At 53.5% G+C, this 20,028-nt stretch overlaps 1 protein-coding gene across 1 annotated transcript; it reads left to right on the forward strand.

Annotated features, from left to right (window-relative positions):
* Positions 1–542: 542 nt before the first annotated feature.
* Positions 543–19,244, forward strand: TMEM72 (transmembrane protein 72; the record flags this gene model as incomplete). The annotated part of the gene is made up of 5 exons (XM_081230844.1): positions 543–612; positions 11,936–12,002; positions 15,500–15,571; positions 17,198–17,337; positions 18,766–19,244. The coding sequence occupies 5 exons, from the start codon at positions 543–545 to the stop codon at positions 19,242–19,244; spliced, it is 828 nt and encodes a 275-aa protein (XP_081086970.1).
* Positions 19,245–20,028: the final 784 nt, after the last annotated feature.

Here is a 20,028-nt window from a genome sequence, read left to right on the forward strand (position 1 = left end):
TTTCTGCTGGTGATTTAAAGACACATCCCTCTCTCCCATACACACACAAACACAAACCTGCATGTACACTGTGACCTCCAGACACTGACTCTCAGACCCTGAAGGCCTCAGGTCCAGACGTGACTTTCTCTGCGCCTTTCTGCTACCCAGTAAGGCAGGGCCTGGGCTGACTCCTTGGCTGGCTCCCCCCTCCCAGCCAGAAACAGTTAATTGCCAGCTCCACGCTGCCTCCAGCCCAGCCCTAATCGGCCTGATCTCAGGAAGCCACGCTGGGGACGCAGCAGCTCCAGACCAGGCCCTGGCTGCGTTGAGCAGTGGGGACATTCTTCCAAGGTAATGATTAAGCTGAGCACCTGGCAAGCTGGGAAAGTGAGCCCTATTCACACCTCGGCCAGGCTGAGGTGGCCTGGACTGGTTTGGGAAGGCAGGGTCCCAGGGTGCAAGAGCCCGGAGCTGGTAGCCACAGCCTCCCGCTGCACACAGGCCACCTGGAGCATCTCGGGCCAGAGCTTCTGCTGCCTGCCTTTCTGGGACCCTGCACCATGAAACTGCAGGTGTTCTGGACGGGGCTGGAATACACCTGTCGGCTCCTGGGCATCACCACTGCTACAGGTAGGACCCCTCCCCCCAGCTTCGGTCCTCTGTGTACTGGGCACAGTGACAGGACTGCCCAAAGGGTGGGAGCCGGCCAGCGAGGGATGGGAAGAAACACCTGGCCACATATTCGTCACTTTCTTTCCCCAAACCCCAGAAACACTGCTCTTCAAGGCAGCAGCAGGTGCAGTGGAGTGAGCCTGGGGCTGGGATCCAGGGGTCTGGTGCAGAATCTCTGCTTGGCAGCCCACCATCCCTGTGACCTTGGGAAACCTCAGCATCGTCATCTGTGAAATGAGTTGAAAGGGTCTGCCCCACCTCCTTGGGGGCTGCTGTGAGGTGGAGGTGGGAGCTGAAGGTGAAGGTGTGAAGGGCTGGGCAAATGTAAGAATCGGCTGCCTCACTGCACAGTCAAGGGTCACTGGAGTGCATCTTGTTTTATTCAAACCACAGCCCCACTTCATGGAGAGAGAATTCCCAGCACACGGGGAAGGCTGAGCTAGAGAGCTGGACACAGAGATCCCAGCCTTCCCTTAAAACACCGAGGGTTTGGGGGGAGAAATGGTTCCCCGTGCTGGGCTGCTGTTCCTCACCCAGCCTGATCCAGGGGCTGCTCGACTTGCTGGGAAGACAGATGGTTACAGTGGTACCTGCACAGCTGTGACCCTGAGCTCTGCCTGCTCACTTCCCCAGCTCGGACCCGGACCCTAGCCTGAGCCCCCCACGTGGCCAGGATCTGTGTTGGGAAGGTGAGCAGGCAGCATTCTGAGCCATGGCTCTGGCCCCCACTGTCCCCTGGGGACAGAGAAGAGACACCCACTGCTGATCAAGTCCTTGCCCACCATTATACACAATCTTACGAATGGGTCTTGGAAAATGGGAAATGGCTCCCTGCTCAGACCCAAACAGTGCTGGTTCCTACTCCAGCCCTGTCGCTCACCGGCATGTGACATTGGGAGAGCCACCTGGGCCCTCTGGAATCACGCTTTGTAATCTTTATGATAGAGATAACTGAGCCTGCTAGCCAGGTGTTTTGGAGAGTCGAGGATGCATGAACTGAGCATAGCTAAGTAGAACTGAGGATGTAAACCTTTTGGGAGAAGCCCCAGGACATACTTCAGAGCTCAGTGGGGATCTGTGTCATTCCCTGGGTTCAGGGCCAGCTTCACTGCTATGCTGGCCAGTGGGCTCTTCTAGCAATTAGCCCTGACTTGGCACAGGGATGCCTGCTGTCGATGGTCTAATCCCATCCCTCCTGTTACAAGAAGGAACACCTAAGTGCAAATAGGGGCAGTGACCTTGCCCAAGGTCATGCTACAGGTCCGAGGGATAGCCGGCCTGGAACCCTGATGGCTGGATTTTTAAAAAGGCCAGGACTCTGCCCAAAGAGCTCCTTCTTCCCAGGGCAGGAAGCCCCATCCAGTGGGCACCAGGACGGGTCTGGAATTGCTCTGCTGAGGGCCCTGAGCAAATGAACGAGTAGGGGAGCCAGGTCCAGCCTCCATCAGACCCACCTTGTCACCTACATGAGCTCCAAGGCCCCTAAATGCCCATCCTGTGGAAGGGAAGTTAACCCTCAGTAGGGTTTCCGTGTCTGGGGTTTGAGTCCTCATCTACCACGGTTGATCTTGACTACATCCTGCCCTCCTCTACGCCTTGGTTGCTAAATATGTAAAACGCACCCCTTTCATCTGTCAGAAATCACAGTGACACTTCCCCCTGCCACGCTCTGCCCGGAGGGGAGACCTGGCTCCTGTCGGGAAGCTGTTTTAAGAGGTATATAAACTTTTAATGGATTAGCTACAGACAGTTTAAAAGTCCGATTTATCTCAGCCAGTGGAAGGGTCTGCAGCCACACAAACACACACACACACACACACACACACGCTACACACACAAACTTCTCCTCTGAACTACAGCCCTTATCTCTGTGCAGAGGGCCACTGCTAATGCAGAAGACGGTCCTCTCCCTTGGCTTTGACATAGGATCCAGGCTAAATATAGGCCACTATATTGCCTTCTAATGGCCAGGCTTTCCAATAATTGTGTTTGGGCTTTCTAGAGTGCTGGGAGCAGGTGGAAGCTAGAAAGAGGGGCTTTAGTCATCTTGGGAAAATCTCGAGTTTCTTTCAGCATCACTGAACTGCTGGCCTATTTCCAATGTGTAAGATTTGCAAATTCCTTATTCTCTTAAGCCTCTTTTTTTGTCGAAATCCTCTGTTAAGAAGTCCAGACCTCATTTATAGGGGCATTGCTGCTAGAGAGGAAATCAGACTTGAGACAGAGGCTGTCACTTTGCAGAAACTCTGGGAGACCTAAGGTAGCCCTGGTCTGCCTGTGGGGAGGAGCGTGAGTTTCCTAGAAACTAGGAAAAGTGTGTGACCCAAGGTCACCCAGAGTGTCACCTGCAGGGACCAGGCAGCTCCTGATCCAGCAGCACCTCCCTGGTTTCCCTTTCCCTCTGCAGATGCATCTGAGGCTGTCAGCAGCTCTAAAGGCGCCAGGACCTGGGGACATGCACCAGGATGGCAAGGCCCAGCGGCTGTGCCCGAAGCACAGCTCACCTCTTCCTCCCCACTCAGCCCCTTTAAATGAAGCTTCATTAGCATGTTCAGTGGTCCCAGGGGTCATGGCTGTCCCACCCCCATGACCAGCCCCACACCATGAGTGGGCGCAGACAGAGCACTGCCACCGCCAAAGAAGGGTAAAGAGGCCTTGCCGATTGCCCCCAGGCAGAAGTGTTTTGAAAATTAGAAAATGAGGCAATTCTCTCTCTCTCTGAAGTCATAAGCTTTCCAGGTCATCACAGACCCACTTCTCCTTATTTGACTTACACTTGGCTGGTGTCATTCATTTGTATCCCCTGCCTGGCCATGGAAGGCATTGGGTGTCCCTCTGTTGCTGAGATGTGACACCAGGAACCACCCAAAGAAAAGACACAACCAGGGAGCTGCACACGGACTGGGAGCACTGCACACCTGCCGGTAAACATGTCAGACCCCTACGTGCCCATCCCTCCGGCAGGTTCTCACTGTGTCCACCTGAAGACAGGGTCAGGACATCCAAGTCAGAGACTCAGGCCCCAGGGGAGGCCCAGCCCTGTGTTTCATTCTCATTAACTGTCAGGATGGGGGGACCTGGGAAAATGGGTTTCAACTGAGATGGGAACGCTGAGGCCCAGGGCGCACTTCCTCCATAAAATGAGAAAAGGGACCTGTCCAGCAAGGTTGGTCCCCATCCTGTGCTTGGAAGGCAGGATTGGCTTCCCTTTGCACCTCTGCTGTCCTCCTTATCCCCCAGAGTGAATCCCCATGAACGTCCTCCCCAGTCCTCAGTCCCTGCCCCAAGCCTGCAGAGAGAGGGTGGAAAGAGCTCCTTGTGTCAGGGTAGATGCTACACCTTGAAGGCCCTCCAGATCTGGGCTGGGGTGCAGAGGGAGGTGAGGAGATCCATTTCCCTGGGCCTTGACCCTGGAGAGAAAGCCCTCTCCTCACAGCTGTGTCCTTGCACAAGGACAGGCCTGGGCTTCCCGCAAAGAGGAACTGCTGAGGAAATGTCTCTGGGCCCTGTGGGGAGGCCTCTCAACTATCCTCAGAGCAAAACTCACTCAAGCTTCTCCATCCCAAACCTCGGGGGCATTTTTTCACTCTTACAGCCTCTGCTCTTGATGTAACAGCTGCCCATGAACACTATTACCTGAGTATCTATTGTGACCCTAGCTCAGTGCTACATGTTTTAAATGTAGTATTTCATTTCATCCTCATAACTACCCTTTTTTTTAACATCTTTATTGGAGTATAATTGCTTTACAATGGTGTGTTAGTTTCTGCTTTATAACAAAGTGAATCTGTTATACATATACATATGTTCCTGTATCTCTTCCCTCTTGCATCTCCCTCCCTCCCACCCTCCCTATCCCACCACTCTAGATGGTCACAAAGCACCGAGCTGATCTCCCTGTGCTGTGCGGCTGCTTCCCACTAGCTATCTGTTTTACGTTTGGTAGTGTATATATGTCCATGCCACTCTCTCAATTTGTCCCAGCTTACCCTTCCCCCTCTCTGTGTCCTCAAGTCCATGCTCTAGTAGGTCTATGTCTTTATTCCCATCTTACCCCTAGGTTCTTCATGACCTTTTTTTTTTTATATAACTACCCTTTGAAGCATCATCACACTCATCCTCATCCCCATTGCACTTGGCGGGGAACTGAGGGCTGGTTGGTGAAGTACCTGGTTCAAAGTTTCACACTCAGGAAGCAAAGAGGCAAGATTTCCATTGATGGCTATCTACTCCTGAGACCCTACTCTTCATCATCATGCCTTCTGCCTAAATCAGGCCAAAGGACATGTCTTTCTATGTCTTGGCGAAATGATCGGATGCAGAATGCAAGACACACAGAGGGTGCCAAAGAGGCTGGCTGAGGCCACCCTATCAGTCTAGTGCCCCCACCACTGGTCAGTCCTGACCATGCACAGCCTCAGGCAGGTGAGGTCATGGTGAGAGTGGACATAGTTACACTGAAGCAAAGGAAGGATTGATCAGACACTTCCTAAATCTAAAGACACTGATATTCTTTTTACCTGCAATATTATATGATCTTTTTTTATTGAATGAAATTTCTTTAAATTCTAGAGTGCTTTACAACTTTCAAAAGTTTCACACACATGATTTCATATAATCCCATAATAAACCTTTTTTTCCTTTTCCCCTACTCTGATATTGCCCTTCTCCCCTTCCATCTCCCCACTGGTAACCACTAGTTTGTTCTCTAAATCTGTAAAGTCACTGATATTTGATCCAACTGCTCATTCTCTGTCTTTGAATGATTGTCAAGCATGCTTTGACTGGCACCACCATGACCATCTCCAGCCAAACCCACACCTGGACCTCATCTGGGGACAGACAAATCTGCACAAATTTCCAGAAGGAATTATCGCAGTAGTACGTTCCATGTATGGGTCCAGAGGTACATGACTGACAACATGCTGTAAAGCCATTATCGTGCTGCAGCCCTACCAGTACCTGTGAGGGCTGAGTGCTGAGCTAAATCCCATTTTACAAATGAGGAAACTGAGGCTCAGAATGTTTAGGTAGTTTGGGAGAAGCTACACAGCCAGTAAACAGCAGATCTGGTGTTGGAGCCCCAGTCTGCCCACTCACAGGGCAGTGATGCAGTGGAACATCTGAGGGCTATCAGCACACAGCTCCCAAGAGAAGGGCACCGCTCAGCCAATGAGGACAGGAGCCGGGCTTGAGACATAGCCATTTTAAGCAAGTCCTGCTTGCCACAAATCAACTACTTTCGATCAACCTGGGATCACTTAGGAGTTTTGCTTTGTTCCAGGTTTTTGACCCATTAACCTCTTCTCTACATAAAGGACAGAGCCACGTTCCTGACAGCTCCATTTCTTGCCACATTCCATCCAAATGGAGACTTGGCTTATTAATATCGTCTAGGATAAAAGAAGCATTTAAACTCAGATGTTCTCATTATTTTTTAAAGAGTACAGCAAATGCATAGTTTGACTTTAGCCCTATTCAAATGGAAGCATTGGAAGGTAAGATTACAAGGACACAAGGAAGCTTTAGGGTGATAAATATGTTTCACTATCTTGACTGGAGTGATGGTTTCCCTGGTATACACATATGTCAACACTTACCAAATTGCACATTTTAAATATGTGCAGTTTGTTGCATGTCAATTATACTTCAATAAAGCTGTTTTTAATAGTGGATGTGTCAGTTATCTATTGCCAGAATAATGCTGTGTAACAACTGCAAAACCTTAGTGGCATAGAGTAATAAGCTTTTATCATTCACACATCTGGGTGAGTAGGTTAGGCATCTCTGCTAACGTAGGCTGGATGTACTCACCTATCTGAGGGTCAGACAGCTGTTGGTTTGTCTAGACTTGCCTTGGCTGGGATGATAAGGTCCCTTGTGCTCCAGCAGGCTGGCCTGGCCATGTGCCCATGATAATGGCAGAGGCACGAGAAAGCAGGTCCAGTTCACAAGCCCGTTTCCCATCTGTGCTTGCCTGGTATCTGATAACATCCTGTTGTCCAAAGCAAGTCATATTGCTGAGCCCAGATTGAAGGGAAGGGGAAACAGACTTCTCTTCAGTGCAAGGGACTGAAAAGTCATATAACAAAGGGTGTGGATCAAGGGGGTGAAGGTTTACAGGGGCATCATTACAATCTACCACAGGCACTTTGGACAATCTACAAGGCCAAACAAAATAGTCCTCTTGGATGGTCTACTATAGTTGATAGTAGAGAATCCAGCAGAGAATGAGGACTCTCTCACCTTCAGGAAATTCTCCCCAAGCAGGCTTGTGAGTGGGTTGGAGGGCACTAAGGGCCACCCTATACTCTAAAATCTCTTCTAACTGAATATCTAGAATTTTCTTCTATAAAATCTTGGCCTTTTCTCATAGTGTCTCTGAACCCTGGCTCATAGGTGTCACCTGAATGGCTCTCAACACACTGGTAAACTTCCCTGCCAGGCTTAGCATCTGCCACAACTTCTCCTGAGTTAAGAAACCTGCAGCTACTACTTTATTGTCTCATTGCATTCTTAGCAACTAGTTCCAACATCTCTGTGTTCTTAGAAATGGTGCAAACGTAGCCTTCATGTCTACAGTCAGCTGTGACCCCCCTTTGAACCATCCCCAGCCATTGTCATCAGATCAGTTTGTCCTTACAGACACTAAGACCAGTAGGAGATATGCCATAGCTGAGGATGAAGAAGAGCAATAAATACGACGTGGGGAGTTATGAGGTGCCCTTAGAAGCCGTGAATATTACATTCTCACCCAGCTCCCCAGGCATCCAGGGCCAAGACCACTGCCTGGCATGGAAAGCCAGTTAGCGTGACCTCTAGTGACCTCTGTGAAGTGTCCTATGTTGCCAACAAGGCACTGCACTGAATGCAAGACAGGTGTCAAAACTCAACCCAGTGATGGCGTCAGAACAGATAAGCTACAGCCAACAATGACATCGGCCCTGAGGCAAAGGTAGCACGAGGCCAGAAGCCTTGGAGATAGCCCCTTAGCCATTAGTACCACAGACAGACCCCATCCTCAGGAGCACACGGGCCCTTAGCAGGCTGCACAGAGGGGCTTAACACATGAGATGTACCGGTAGATGGGGCTTTGGGCCACTTGTATCAATCAGGCCTGCAGAAGGGACCCGAGACAGGAAAATCAATGAGCAACATTAATACATAGAGAAGAGCTCTTGAGCCACAATAAAAACATGTATTAATGGAAGGAAAGGATAAGAATAAGCCCTCCCCTTCCCCTGAGACTACTGATGGGAACAATCTGCCTCTCCTAATAATTCCATTAGCCATCACCTACATTCGCACAGCTCTCTATAATTTATTAAGCCTGAGGCTCATAGTCAGTTATGCGTGCTTTATCATCCCCATTTTTCTGGAATAGGAAGCAAGTAAGAGTTATCGTTTGCTTGAGGAGCCAGGACTCTGCTTTTCTGATCAAGCCTCACGTTCTCTGTCACAGCACTGCACACCCATAGCTTTCATCGACCCACACTCTGGACCAGAGCCTCAGGATGCAGGGAAAGATGCTCCAGTGTGTGCCTGGCCCAGGCCTGCACCACAGGTCCAGAATCTCTGATCCCTGCTAAGTCTGAACTATAACAAACAGCTCAGGAAGGCAACTCAGAAGAAAGCCCTGGCCTCTGGGAGAAGAAAATACTGTGCTGTGGTTGGACTCAGCCCAGACAGGAGGGAAAGAAACTAGAGGCCAGGGAATGAGACACAGAGCCCAGGCTTGTCCACAGATGCTGGTTCTAACCAGATGCCAGAAAAGATGCCTCCCTGGAGACAGTGAGGGGAAGTGAGATGGAGGGGTGGGTCGGACTGTTCCAGGGTGGGCTTGTAACATGATTCTGTTGGGTTGGGATGAGGGGCAACAGGATCCTAAGGGACAGACAACAGGGAGGGATGGAAGGAGTCTAAGGCCCCTCAGTGGGGGTGTAAAAGTAGCACAGGTGGCTCCACCCAGCACCTGCATCCCCTGTGCCACAAAGAACAGTGCCGCCCAGGATCAAGGCTCTTCTGGGGAAATTCTTTCTCATGGAGAAGTTGTTATAATGAAGCCCTGATTCTGGGGACATGTATGGCATTTGTCCCCCATCTCCAGTCTCAATCTCAGCTCCTCTGTCCCCGTGCCCAGCTCAGGGCAAGGGCCACAGCGTCATTTGTTGAGGTGAGTGGCTGTTGTGGGTTGGCCCATTTTGCTCGGAGCTAGAGCCCTGTGAAACCACAGAAGACGAGATGGAAGCCCAGTCTAGGAATAGCTGTCAGGAGACACCACGGAGCCTGGGCAGGCAGCTGTGGGCAGAAGCTGGGTCGAGGCCACAACCAGACAGACGGATGAGGGGGACAGAAGGAAGGACTTCACGTTGGCCAGCATTGCCTCAACCTCACGTGGTCTGCCTCTGAGAGCATGAGCCCCAGAACTGGGAGGATCCGGCGGGGGACCCTTTGGCCCCAGTGTCAAAGGGACTTATGGCCTCCCGTGAGAATCCCCTACAGATCTCCTGGCCTAAGGGGTCATGTTTCTGACTTCACCCCCTTGCTCTCCTCCCCCTACCAAAGGGCATATCTCTGTCCCTGGGCTTGCAGAATCCAGCATGTTTACTGTTGGTTGAGAGCTTTTGGAAGAGTGACCCCACTTTCCTTGATGCAAAACGGGCTACCTGGACGCTGGGAAATCTGCCCAGGCCAGAGGTAGAGGGAGGGAGGAGCTTGTGTGTATAGGCCTCGTGACATCTATGAGCACAAAGCCCAGTTTCTCAGACCTGTTTTTTTTCTCCAATCCAAGCAACAACTCTAGGAGATACAACGAATTCTCCCCATTCCACAGATGGTAAACCCAGGTCAGATGAATTAAGTACTTATCCATCGTTACCCACACAGAACTGGGATTTCAACCCAGCTCTCTCTTTTCTCTATTGTTATTCTCATTTTTTAACTGCAAACTGCCTCTAGAGTGTTCCTGAAATGCCCCCTTTGACTACTGACCCTCTGTTTCCATCAAAAGACATCAAAATAGCACTCCATATGCCAAAGGGGTGCAAATCAGGAAAAGGGGCTGAGTTCCCAAGACCCCTTCCTGCCATCTGCTGGTCATCGCCAGAAGCCCATGCAAATCTACAAAGATTACAAGGTGGATGAAGGTCCTGCCTCACCCCAGAAGTGAACAATCACAAGCATCAGCCTTGAGCAGAAGACCCCTTCCCCAGGCCCTGGGTAGGAAGACACTTCCCCGGGCTGGACTGGATTCTTGTACAAAAAATTGGTGATTTCACTGAGCACTGATGATGTGCTTGGCATTAATTAATTTACTGAATCCTCAGAGAGATTGGCTCAGCTATCAACTGGCAAATGGGAGACCGAAATGCAGGACCTGACCTAGGCATCCATGATTGGTTTGTTTGTTTCTTTATTTTGCTTATACTCCCTGTGCCTCAGTTTCCTCTTCTGTAAAGTGAGGGTAACAGTACTTTCACATAGGACTGCTACGATGATTAAATAAGTTAATAAATGCTTAGTGCTGAGAACAGGACAGGAGACACAGTGAAAACTAAATACATGAATATTTGCCTGCATAACACACACACACACACACACACACACACACACACACACACAGGTCGACAGTGGAAACCAGGAAATGGCCCATCGCCTGGAGCCAGAAGTTTGCTCAAGTTTGCTCTATAGGTCCTTTGTTTTCTAGATGTGTCCTTGGGAGAACTATACAAGGTCACTGAGCCTCATTTCCATCCCTATGAAATGGGGAGTATAGAACTCCCTGTGCTGTGGGGCTGCTGTGAGGAACAGGACACGTGTGGCCATTGTGTATCAGCCACTGGTGTTCTACAGGTCACATTAACACTGCAGAGGGGAATGAGGCTGTGTGGCATCCCTGATTCCTCACCTGGGACAAGCCAGCAAGTGGCTAGGACCTGGAGAGGACAGTGTCCTCCACCATCCTGGCCCATAACCACGGGGAGCACTGGAACCCCCATCGCTAAGAATACATAGGCACCCCCTTCCTCGATGGAAGAGCCCTGTCCCCTTCTCCCTAAAATACTTCCGCAGCCCCCCACGAAGGGAGGGGAGGAGGTGCTGGTGCCTAAGTGAACGGCTCCACCCTGCATTTCAGGAGACAGCATTTCCGCAGTGGACAAAGGGCTCCGGTCACCTGAGCATGGGTGCTTACACAGCGAATCTGCCAGGGAAAAGAGGAGGCATCAGGCCCAGGGAAGCAGCCCCCCACGCGGCAGAGATGAAGGGCCACACAGGGGCAGCCGAGAACAGAAGCTCAGCCCCACCATCTTTGACTCCCTGGGAGGGAGACGAGCGGAAGTCACTGTTCGGCAAATACCAGCGTGGGTCGTCAGAGCCCAGAGAGAGAAATGTAGGGGGCGTGGGCTGTAATCAGTTAGGGCCAGAAAGAGGTCTGAGGGGTGGGTCACCACGGCGGGAGGAACATCTGCATGCTGTCTGTGGAACGTTTCCATCAGCGGGTGGATGGGTCAGAGCTGCGGCTGGTTGAGTGAAGCCGTGAGGGTCAGGAGACAGCCAGGACCCAGCAAGTCCACAAACGTGGGTCCAAGATGGATTTACTCGTACAAATGCAAGGTCAGGTAGTTGATCACAGACACCAACTGCCAAGAAGAGACGGGCGGAAAGATGAGGCTGAGCCGCATCTCATGTCCCAGCAAAACCCCAGGGGCTTAATCAGCCCTGGGTCCAAAGTGATGAGCCAGGAGTGCATGATGCAGCCGCCAAGCCAGCAAGTGAAAACGAGGGCATGGAAACAGCAAGAACCGTGATCTGGGCAAGGGTACACAGGTGGGGGCGGGTCCCATGGCCAAGCTCTAGGGCCCAGAAACACAGCCCACATGGGCCTACAGGATGGTAAGGGCCCTCGAAGCCACTCCATGTGGAGGACACCGGTGGAGCCCAGGGCTTGGTGGCCTGTGAGTGTGAGCTGTTTCAGGGGCACTAAAGGGGTGGCAGCATGACCAATGTGGACAGAGAAGGACAGGCATCTGCTCTGGGGAGACTGGATTAAAAGGCCTCTGGGGTGCTGCATGAAACCCCTCTGGTTTCCAGAGACCAATCCAGAAACCTCCTTGCTCTCTTGCACCTTCCCAGCCACAGCTCCCTGTGTCACATGGAGAGGAGCCTACCCTGCTCCCAATCCCCAGAAGAGGGCTCACTCCATGTCCAAGGGGCCTGCACAAGGCAGTGCCGTGGCTGGAGCACCTGGGCCCACTCTTCCCTCATCTTCTTCTCCCCTTAGTGTTGATCGGCGTGGGCACTGAGACCTTCCTCCAGGGACAGTTTAAAAGCCTGGCTTTCTATCTGCTGTGAGTATGTGTGCACGTGCCCTCCCTGCCTGTATGTTCTGTTCCAGCTCACCCCAAGTCCATCTGCTGAGACTCATCCACAGCATCCCCCCATCCCACACGAGCTCCATTCTGTCCCAAAGGTGAAAGGAGTAGAGAGGGCTTCTGGAACATCCCCTCGTCGGGAAGGACTTTAGCCAGATCATCCCGTAAATCAACCAATGAGCATCCTATCCATCCATCCACTCACCCATCCATCCATACATCTATCCATCCATCCATCTCTTCAATCATGTCTTTATTCAGAAAACAATAACCAAGCTCTTGTTTTAGAGATTGGGGAATCAGCTCAAAGGACTATCTGAGCTCCTCAAATGCCAAGCACAGTTAAATGTTTTATTTACCTTATGTCCTTTACCTTTGACAGCATTACAGAAGAAGTGCATATAGTCCGTTCTGCAGATAAAAAAAAAAAAATTCAGAGGGAGTAAGCAGCTCAGCCCACATCACCAAGCCCATGAACAGCAGGGCCCAGATTCATCCACCTGGGTCCCTTCAGTTTCTCAGCCTCTGTCCTTTCTCCTCCGCCAGCTGCCTCTACAGACGCCCCCTAGTGGGAAAAAGATCGCTGTGCAGCGGTATCCCAGAGGGGTGAGGAGAGCCTGGGGTCCCTGCGGGCTCTACAGCCCAGCTTCTCAGCAGCTCCATCCTCAGGGAGCCTCGGCCTGACTGCAGGGTCACCAGGCTGCATCCTCTGCCCCCACCTCCTCCCCTCCATACCCACCCTCATCACGGTGGCCTGGTCTATGTTCTAAGGAGCCCTCCTGCCTCAGGGAGCCTCTTCGGTTTGCTACATGGATCACACCCACCATCCACAACCCTGTTCCACCCTTCTGGCCCATCTCCACACTGCTGCAACTTTAGCCACCTAGAAACCTGGTCCCTCTATCCACCTTCAAGGGATCCCAGAGCCTCCAGCCCACACTCCTTTGCCATCTTCCGGCCTCCACCTTATTTCTTGTCACTCAACTTACACCCCAGGAGCTTCTGACTTTTTCTCAAACTCACCCACATCACCTCCCCTCTAAGCCGTTGCTCCATCCTGTAGAGCACACGAGTGCCTTCCCAGCCACTCCCAAAGCCTGTCATTCCTCCCTGCATTTCACCCTGGGAAGCCTCCCTGAGCCTGGAGCCCCTGCTGGCTGGAAGGGGCTTCTCCTTGCTCCGAAGGCCCTCCACATCTTACTGCGCCTGTGTCTGGCCGCGGTGCACTCTCTGCCTGGAATCCAGAAGCAGGGCGGGCCTTCCTCCTCTCCACATGGCTGCCTAGTTCACCCACAAACATCCACTTCGGGTAAGAGGTGGAGGGTATTATCCTACGGAACAGTCCAGACCCATGGCTGGTTAATGCAGACTGTTTTCTACCCAGAACACTGCCTCTTCCTGACTGCTCCGTCCCTGTCTTGAGGGGTCACTGTGCCCGTCTGGTCACTCTGTGGTCCAGTCCTAGAAGATGTTCCTTCCACCCTCAAGACCCCTGCCCCTTTCAGTAAACTAGTCTATGTTCTCCACCCGTGCCCTGCTCTTACCCCTTGGGATGGGCACCCACTGCCCACCCGGCCCATCCCTCCTGCCACTCACACCCCACTCTCTCCTCAAGGGACACCCAAAGGCCCAAAGGTCCCTCCCTCCTCTTTTCACTCCTTCTTCCACTCATCCTCCTTCCATACTCACAATCTACCCCGCCCACTGCAGATCGCAGAGTCCTGCCACTGTGTTCTCTCCGTCTCCTGGAGCATCTCCCCATAGACTGTCACTTCCTGCTCTGTGTCCCCAGGGCCAAGTAGGGGCCATGGCCGCGAGTAGGCGCCAGCAGGAGCTGACTTGTCATTGGTTTTCTCCGGGCTTTTCTCCACTTCTCCTCTACCCCGCCTCCTGTCTTCCTCCTTCCAAAGAGGCCCCTAAGCGCCTTCCTCACACTTACCCACACACGGTGGCTGAAGGGTCCACATGGGCAGCATGGAGCCCTGGGCAGAAGCCTTCGTGTGTAGGATGTTGCTACAAGGGCAGGGCTCTCTGCTTGGATTCACTGCCTCGTCTGAGTGGCCCGGCATCCCTGGCCTCAAGAGGCACAGCCTCTGTAGCACCAGTTGGGAAGTCTAAATGAGCCACTTTATTCCCAAAGCCTCAGTTTCCCCCTCTGCTCCAGGACATAAAAAAGGCAGTGTCACTTGTTTATCAAAGCACATGCTCTGGTGTGCTTGGTAGGCATACAGGCTCTGCAGTCTGAGTGCTGAGTTCGAATCTTGGCCCACTGCTGACCAGCTATGTGACCATAAGCAAGGGGCTTGACCTTCCTGTGCCTCAGTTTCCGCAGCTGTAAACTGAGGGTAATCACAGTGATTTAACAAAAATCATTAAATGAATTGGTATTTGTAAAGCCCTTAGAAATGTATGCCATGTATTCATTATGTAAATTCATTATTACCGTTTAAAAGCTGAGGAGTAAGAGCTAGGCAGATACTGGGAGGCACAGAGAAAGTGGGAGAAGGTAGAGATTAAGTACTAAATGGTCAGAGGGAGAAAGAGAGAAATAACTAACATTGTCAAATGGACAAGAGAAGAAAAGGGGAGACCTCCAAGAGGCACTAGCCTGTGCAAAGGCCATGTGGCACGTAATAGCTTCATGTAGGGCTTTCAAAGGCACGCTAAGAAATTTCATTTCTATAGGCCAGTGAGACCCTCCAATAAAAAATGTAAGTTCCCCTCCAAAGATTCTGATATGTACAGTCTGGGGCTGGCCCAGGAATCTCCAGGAGATTCTGACTGGAGGATCCCCAGACCACACTTGAAGCAGAGGAGACTTTGAAGCAGTCTGGATGGGGAGGAATATCAGATTCAGAAGGAGCCCTCGGGCAGCTTGGTGGTGATAGATTGGAGGAACAGGAGGCCAGGAGGTGAGGGTCAGGGAGTCAGGGAAGCCAAAAGGGGAGGCTGGCATAAGGATTCAGGGGGCAGTGTCCAATTCAGGCAATACAGGTGAGACCAGAAAGATTGCGAGCGATTCTCAGGCTGTCTAAGGAGTGCAGTCAGCCCCTGCTGGTGACCGTTTAGATGATGAGAAGGCAAGGGATCCAGCTTTAAGGCTCAGACAACCAGCAGTCAGTGTCAGCCCTGGCAACACTGGGTAGAAGGATGTGCCTGCCAGTGCCCAAGCAACAGTGTAGGGGACAAGGTCGTCTCCCCTGCTGGCCTGCAGCTCCCTCACCTATCTCTGTGCCCCGGCCTCCACCCCTACCCCCCACCACCGAAGCCCAGCCCAACCCAGCACAGGCCCTGGCGTCCAAGCAGCTTCTGGTTCATGTTGACTGGGTGACAAGATTAGGTCAAGAAACTCCCGGTCAGTTGTTCGGCTATACACAGAGGCCCAGGAGGCCAAGGCGCTGTGAGAAGACAGCCAAGGGAAGTGAAGGGAGGGTCAGAGGGTACACGGCCTCCCTCACCTGCCTCCGCCACAGGTTTACAGGAGCTGCCGTCTCCGTGAGTGAAGGGGCCTACTTCGTGGCTCAGCTGCTGGCCATCTGCTTCCAGTAAGTAGCCTTCAGAGCGGCCCCACTCCCACCCCCAGCCCCAGACACTCCCAGATGCCTCCACCCATGAGACCACGACCCGGTAGATGTTCTGCTCCCGAAGCAGCCACGGACAGGTTCCCTCCCGACCCTGCCGCGAGCCCCAGCCTGGACGTGGCTCAGGCTCGTGGAGCTCAATGGTCCCCTTTTCCTTTCTCCCAACCAGGGAGTGGACTGACTCATCCATTCAGGGCCCGACCCCACCCAGAATCCCCCGACAGAGTCCATCCCCATCCTCTGGAAACAACCAGTCACTGTACCCCCTGTCTGAGTCATCTACCACGGTGCAAGTACCTCGCGGAAAGCCAGCCTGGAGCAGCCAGAGCCGGGTTTGAGAACTGACTGTGCCTCCTGCTGGGACCCAGGGATGAGTCAGGGCCCGCCTCCATGCCCGTTTGTGAGGCAGGAATGCAGATTTTGCAGAATCTTGGGAAGCCACATGGCCACAGAGGCCTATACCTCTGCCCAGTCATGCTCCGTTCATGGAAGCTGTCATCAGGGTGGCCAAGGACTGACCCCTGGCCACAGTTCTCAGAATCTAGACAGTTGGGTCTCTAGGTGGTCAGCAAAAGAGCCAGGCTTCAAATCCAGCTCTCCTGGCATCGTGCAAGGCCACTGGCCGCCTCCCAGGGTTACCAGCCCTAAGGCAGCAGACCTCCCCCACTTCTGCTGAATGTCACTGCGAAAGGACCCTCGCAACTTCTCAGGGCAGGGGAGGGAGGTGCGCCGGGCCTGAAGGGGCATTTTACAGTCTCTGGAGTCCCTCCACTCCCAGCCAGGGTTTGTTACAAAATAATGACCACCAGGGGGCACCAATGAGCCATGGCCGCAGAATGTGGGAGGAGGGCCGTGCTCTGGTCCAACACGTCATCCACCAGCCCTCACCACTCCCCCAAAGCCAGACTGGGCAGGAGGCGGTGTGCAGAGCCCCGCTCCAAGCCAATTCAGAGGATGAGGGAGATGGACCTAAAGGCAAACACTTTCCTCCTTTGCAGCCTGGAGACAGCTCCCCTAAGGAAATCTGCTCAGCATCAGGCCTCTGCCAAGCCCATGTGTGGTCCTTGCCTGCCAGTTAACAGAGAAGCCCCCTTGGGCCAAAGCCATCTCATGCCTAGCCAAGGCTCCTTTGAGTAGGGTGCAGCTGGATTCCAGCCCTCTCACCCATGTGTCCAGGCCCCTTGTGCAGTGCACAGCCCTTACAACTGTCCCAGCCAGGTGTCTCCTGTACCGCACACTTTCTGCACTGCACTGTGGACTTCCCAGTGTGCCCCTGAGTCTCCTACTCTTCTTCCCACTGCCTTTGCAGCATCCTGAGAGCATTTAACTTCCTCTCCCCTGGGCCAAACTGGCACGTCTGGGCTGCATTTCACAAAAAGTGCTGGAGACCCTCTGGAGAGGCTCAGGCAAGACCCCTAACTGTGGAACCCACAGTGAGGACTTCAGCCCCTGGGGGTATTCAACCAGAGGCCACTGCAGGGAACATGGCCATAATAGGACCCAATCCCAGACTCTGATGGCTTTATATATTGCTGGGGCTTTTCTGGGTCGCTGCCTACTCCCTGCCAATCCTGGACTTCCTCCCCCCAGGTGTCAGCCAGGGTCCCTGGCCTACAGAGCAAGGGAGAAGGCCCACTGGCTGGGCTGCTTCCAGAGGTTCCTGGCCTACATGCTGCTCTCTGTGGCCTGCTTCCTCCACCCTGTCCTGGTCTGGCACGTGACCATCCCAGGTAGGAGCTCCAGGAGGTAGTGGAGGCAGGCAGCCCCCACTTCAGGTAGGCTCTGAGCAGAAGGGGCTGCATCCCGCTCTCATGGACCTGCAGTGGTGCTGGCTCCAGGGCCCCACTAGCCCCTCTGCCCTTTCTAACATAGATCATAGGGATGAGGAACTGGTCAAGTGGCAGGAAAGTCCCAAGAACTGCATCTTTCCTATAGGTGTCCAGAGGCTATACCCACAAAAGCGAACTGACCTTTTCTCCAATGCTTGTGTGTGGTCTGAGCTTTCAGAGGGAGCAAGATAGTCACTTCTCCATCCAAGCCCTTCTGGGCTTCCTTAGCACCTACCCATTCAAGTCCAAACTCCTCAGCCTGGTTTGAAAGGCACACCGAATGGGATCCCCAAAGACCCTTGCAACTCCATCTTCTCCCACCCCATTCGCCCTGCTCGTCAGCCCAGGTTCTGATCTCTGAAGCCAGCACTTGACGCTTCCACCTCCTGGGATTTGACAATGATTTTTTCTGCTAGGACCCTCCTCCCTCCTCCTTAGCTGTGAAAACTGCCCCCCTCCTCACAACCCATCTAAAAATGCCAGGAAGCTGACCGCCCTTGGAGATGAGGTGGAAAGGTGGAGCCTCCTCTTCCTTCCTGCTGTTTCTCTTAAAGTACCTGTCATGGCCTCTCAGGGACACTCCGTGCAGCCTTCACTCCTGAGCAGGACTCAGCTCTGCCAAGGTCACAGCGAGCCACAGCCCCCCCACTCCTTAGAGAACATGAGATGCATGGGAGGCCCTGGTCCTGGCAGGCGGGACAGCCACCTTCACCCCCTCCTCTGGACAGGGTGGGGATCCCAGCAGGAGACAGAGGGGCCTCTGGCCTGGAGGTTGCATGAGGGGCCAGGAGGGGAGCCAACACTGTGCCAGCTGCACCCACAGGGATTTGCAATTTCCTCCATGTTTATAGGGCAGCGGGCAGTAAAGCAGGATCTCCCCACTCCTGGGGATGGAAGGAAGTCCAGTTCAGCAGTTGGGCCCAGTATCCAACACAGAGTCCAGGTCTGTTGAAGGCATTGCAGGTCCAGCCTCAACAAGCCGTCCCTGAGGGGGAGGCTGAGCGTGGTGATGGGAGGACAGGCGGGCAGCACCAGGATCGGCTGTCAGCAAGAAGGGGGCCTGGGGCACAGGGTCTCCTGGCTAACTGTCAGGGTGAGGGCCCCAGTACAGCACTGGCCCCACTGACATCCCCTGGCCAGGCATCAGGCCTGCCACACGGGTCTGATGTGGGTCTGTGAGGACAAGTTAGGCATGAGGGCTGCAGCACTGGGGACCTGAGTGTGGCCACACAGGCATGCCGCAGTGGCCCTTTGGGACGGTGGGCGTGGACAGCCTCTGGCTTTTCTCCAGAACACGTCCAGCATCCTGACCTCCCAGATCTCTTCCAGGCTCTATGCTCATCATCACTGGCCTGGCCTACTTCCTGCTGAGCAAGCGGAAAAAAAGCAAAGCTGCCACAGAGGTGCTGGCCCCCCCAGAGCAGTACACGGACCCCACTGGCAGCGCTGTGAGTACCACCGGCTCTGGGGACACCGAGCAAACGTACACCTTTCATGGGGCCCTCAAGGAGGGGCCTGGCTCCCTCTTCATCCACATGAAGAGCGTCCTGAAAGGGACCAGGAAGCCCAACGCCCTCCAGCACCCAGACGCCCTGACGGAGCTGACTCTGGAACCAGCTGACCCACTGGCCAAGAAGAAGCAGGTGCACTTTGAGGACAGTACGGTCAGAATGATTCCGGACCTGGCCGAAGACCTGAACGATGGGGACAGCGAGCCAGAGGAGGTCACCTCTGACACCACCCCCATCATCCCTCCCCCCGAGGCCCCACACTTCCTATCTTCCCTCGCGGGCACCAGCCTCTTCTGAGCTGCTTGTTCCAGGCTGCGGGATGCTCAGCAAGGGGTCTGTGTAGATAGACAGCCCTGCCCGGAATTTCCTGATGTCCAGGGGCCCTGCAGGGACCTCGGGGTCTTCACAGGTCAGTTCTTCAACGGGTGACCAGACATCCCCTCGGTAGCTGGGCCTCTGGGATCATCGAGCAACACGACAGGTCCTGCGGAGACCTTGAGGGTGGCTCCAACAAAGTTCGCACTGCCTCGAACCCTCACAAGTTCCTCTCTCCCAGACGTGGAGCAGAGAAATCCTTGTGCTTTCCCCGAAGGAGACCATCATTCCCACTTCACACAAGGCTGCGTGAGTTCAGAAGCCCTGGGGCTTCTCTTGCTCCTGACACAGGACCCAGCACTCAGCAAGGACACACGGCCCATCTCATCTCTGATGTAACATTTCCGCTCTGAAAGGCCAGGGATGCACTGGCAGCTTGCACATCTCAGAGGCAGGTGTAGACTACAGCTGTGGGTCCTGAACTCCAACCGAGATGGTTCAGGATGGGAGAAGGGAGAAAAGGCGAGGCTGCGAGCCCTCAGGATGGGAGCAGCACTGAGCAGTGGGCTGAATTCTCTGCGTGCTCTGGGGCTGGCGCCGGGCAGCAGGAATCACAGAGCGACTTGAGACAATGCGGCTCTGTGCTCACTGCAGGGAGGGCCAGGCCAGATGAGCAATGCTCATTCCAGAAGCATCGCTGAGGGCTCCCTACATCCTCACTACATGGGCTCTCAAGATTCCAAGTAGATGATGTAAACTGAAAGAG

Source organism: Mesoplodon bidens, assembly GCF_964165515.1.
Source record: "Mesoplodon bidens genome assembly, chromosome: 1".
In the NCBI taxonomy this organism is placed as follows: Eukaryota; Metazoa; Chordata; class Mammalia; order Artiodactyla; family Ziphiidae; genus Mesoplodon; species Mesoplodon bidens.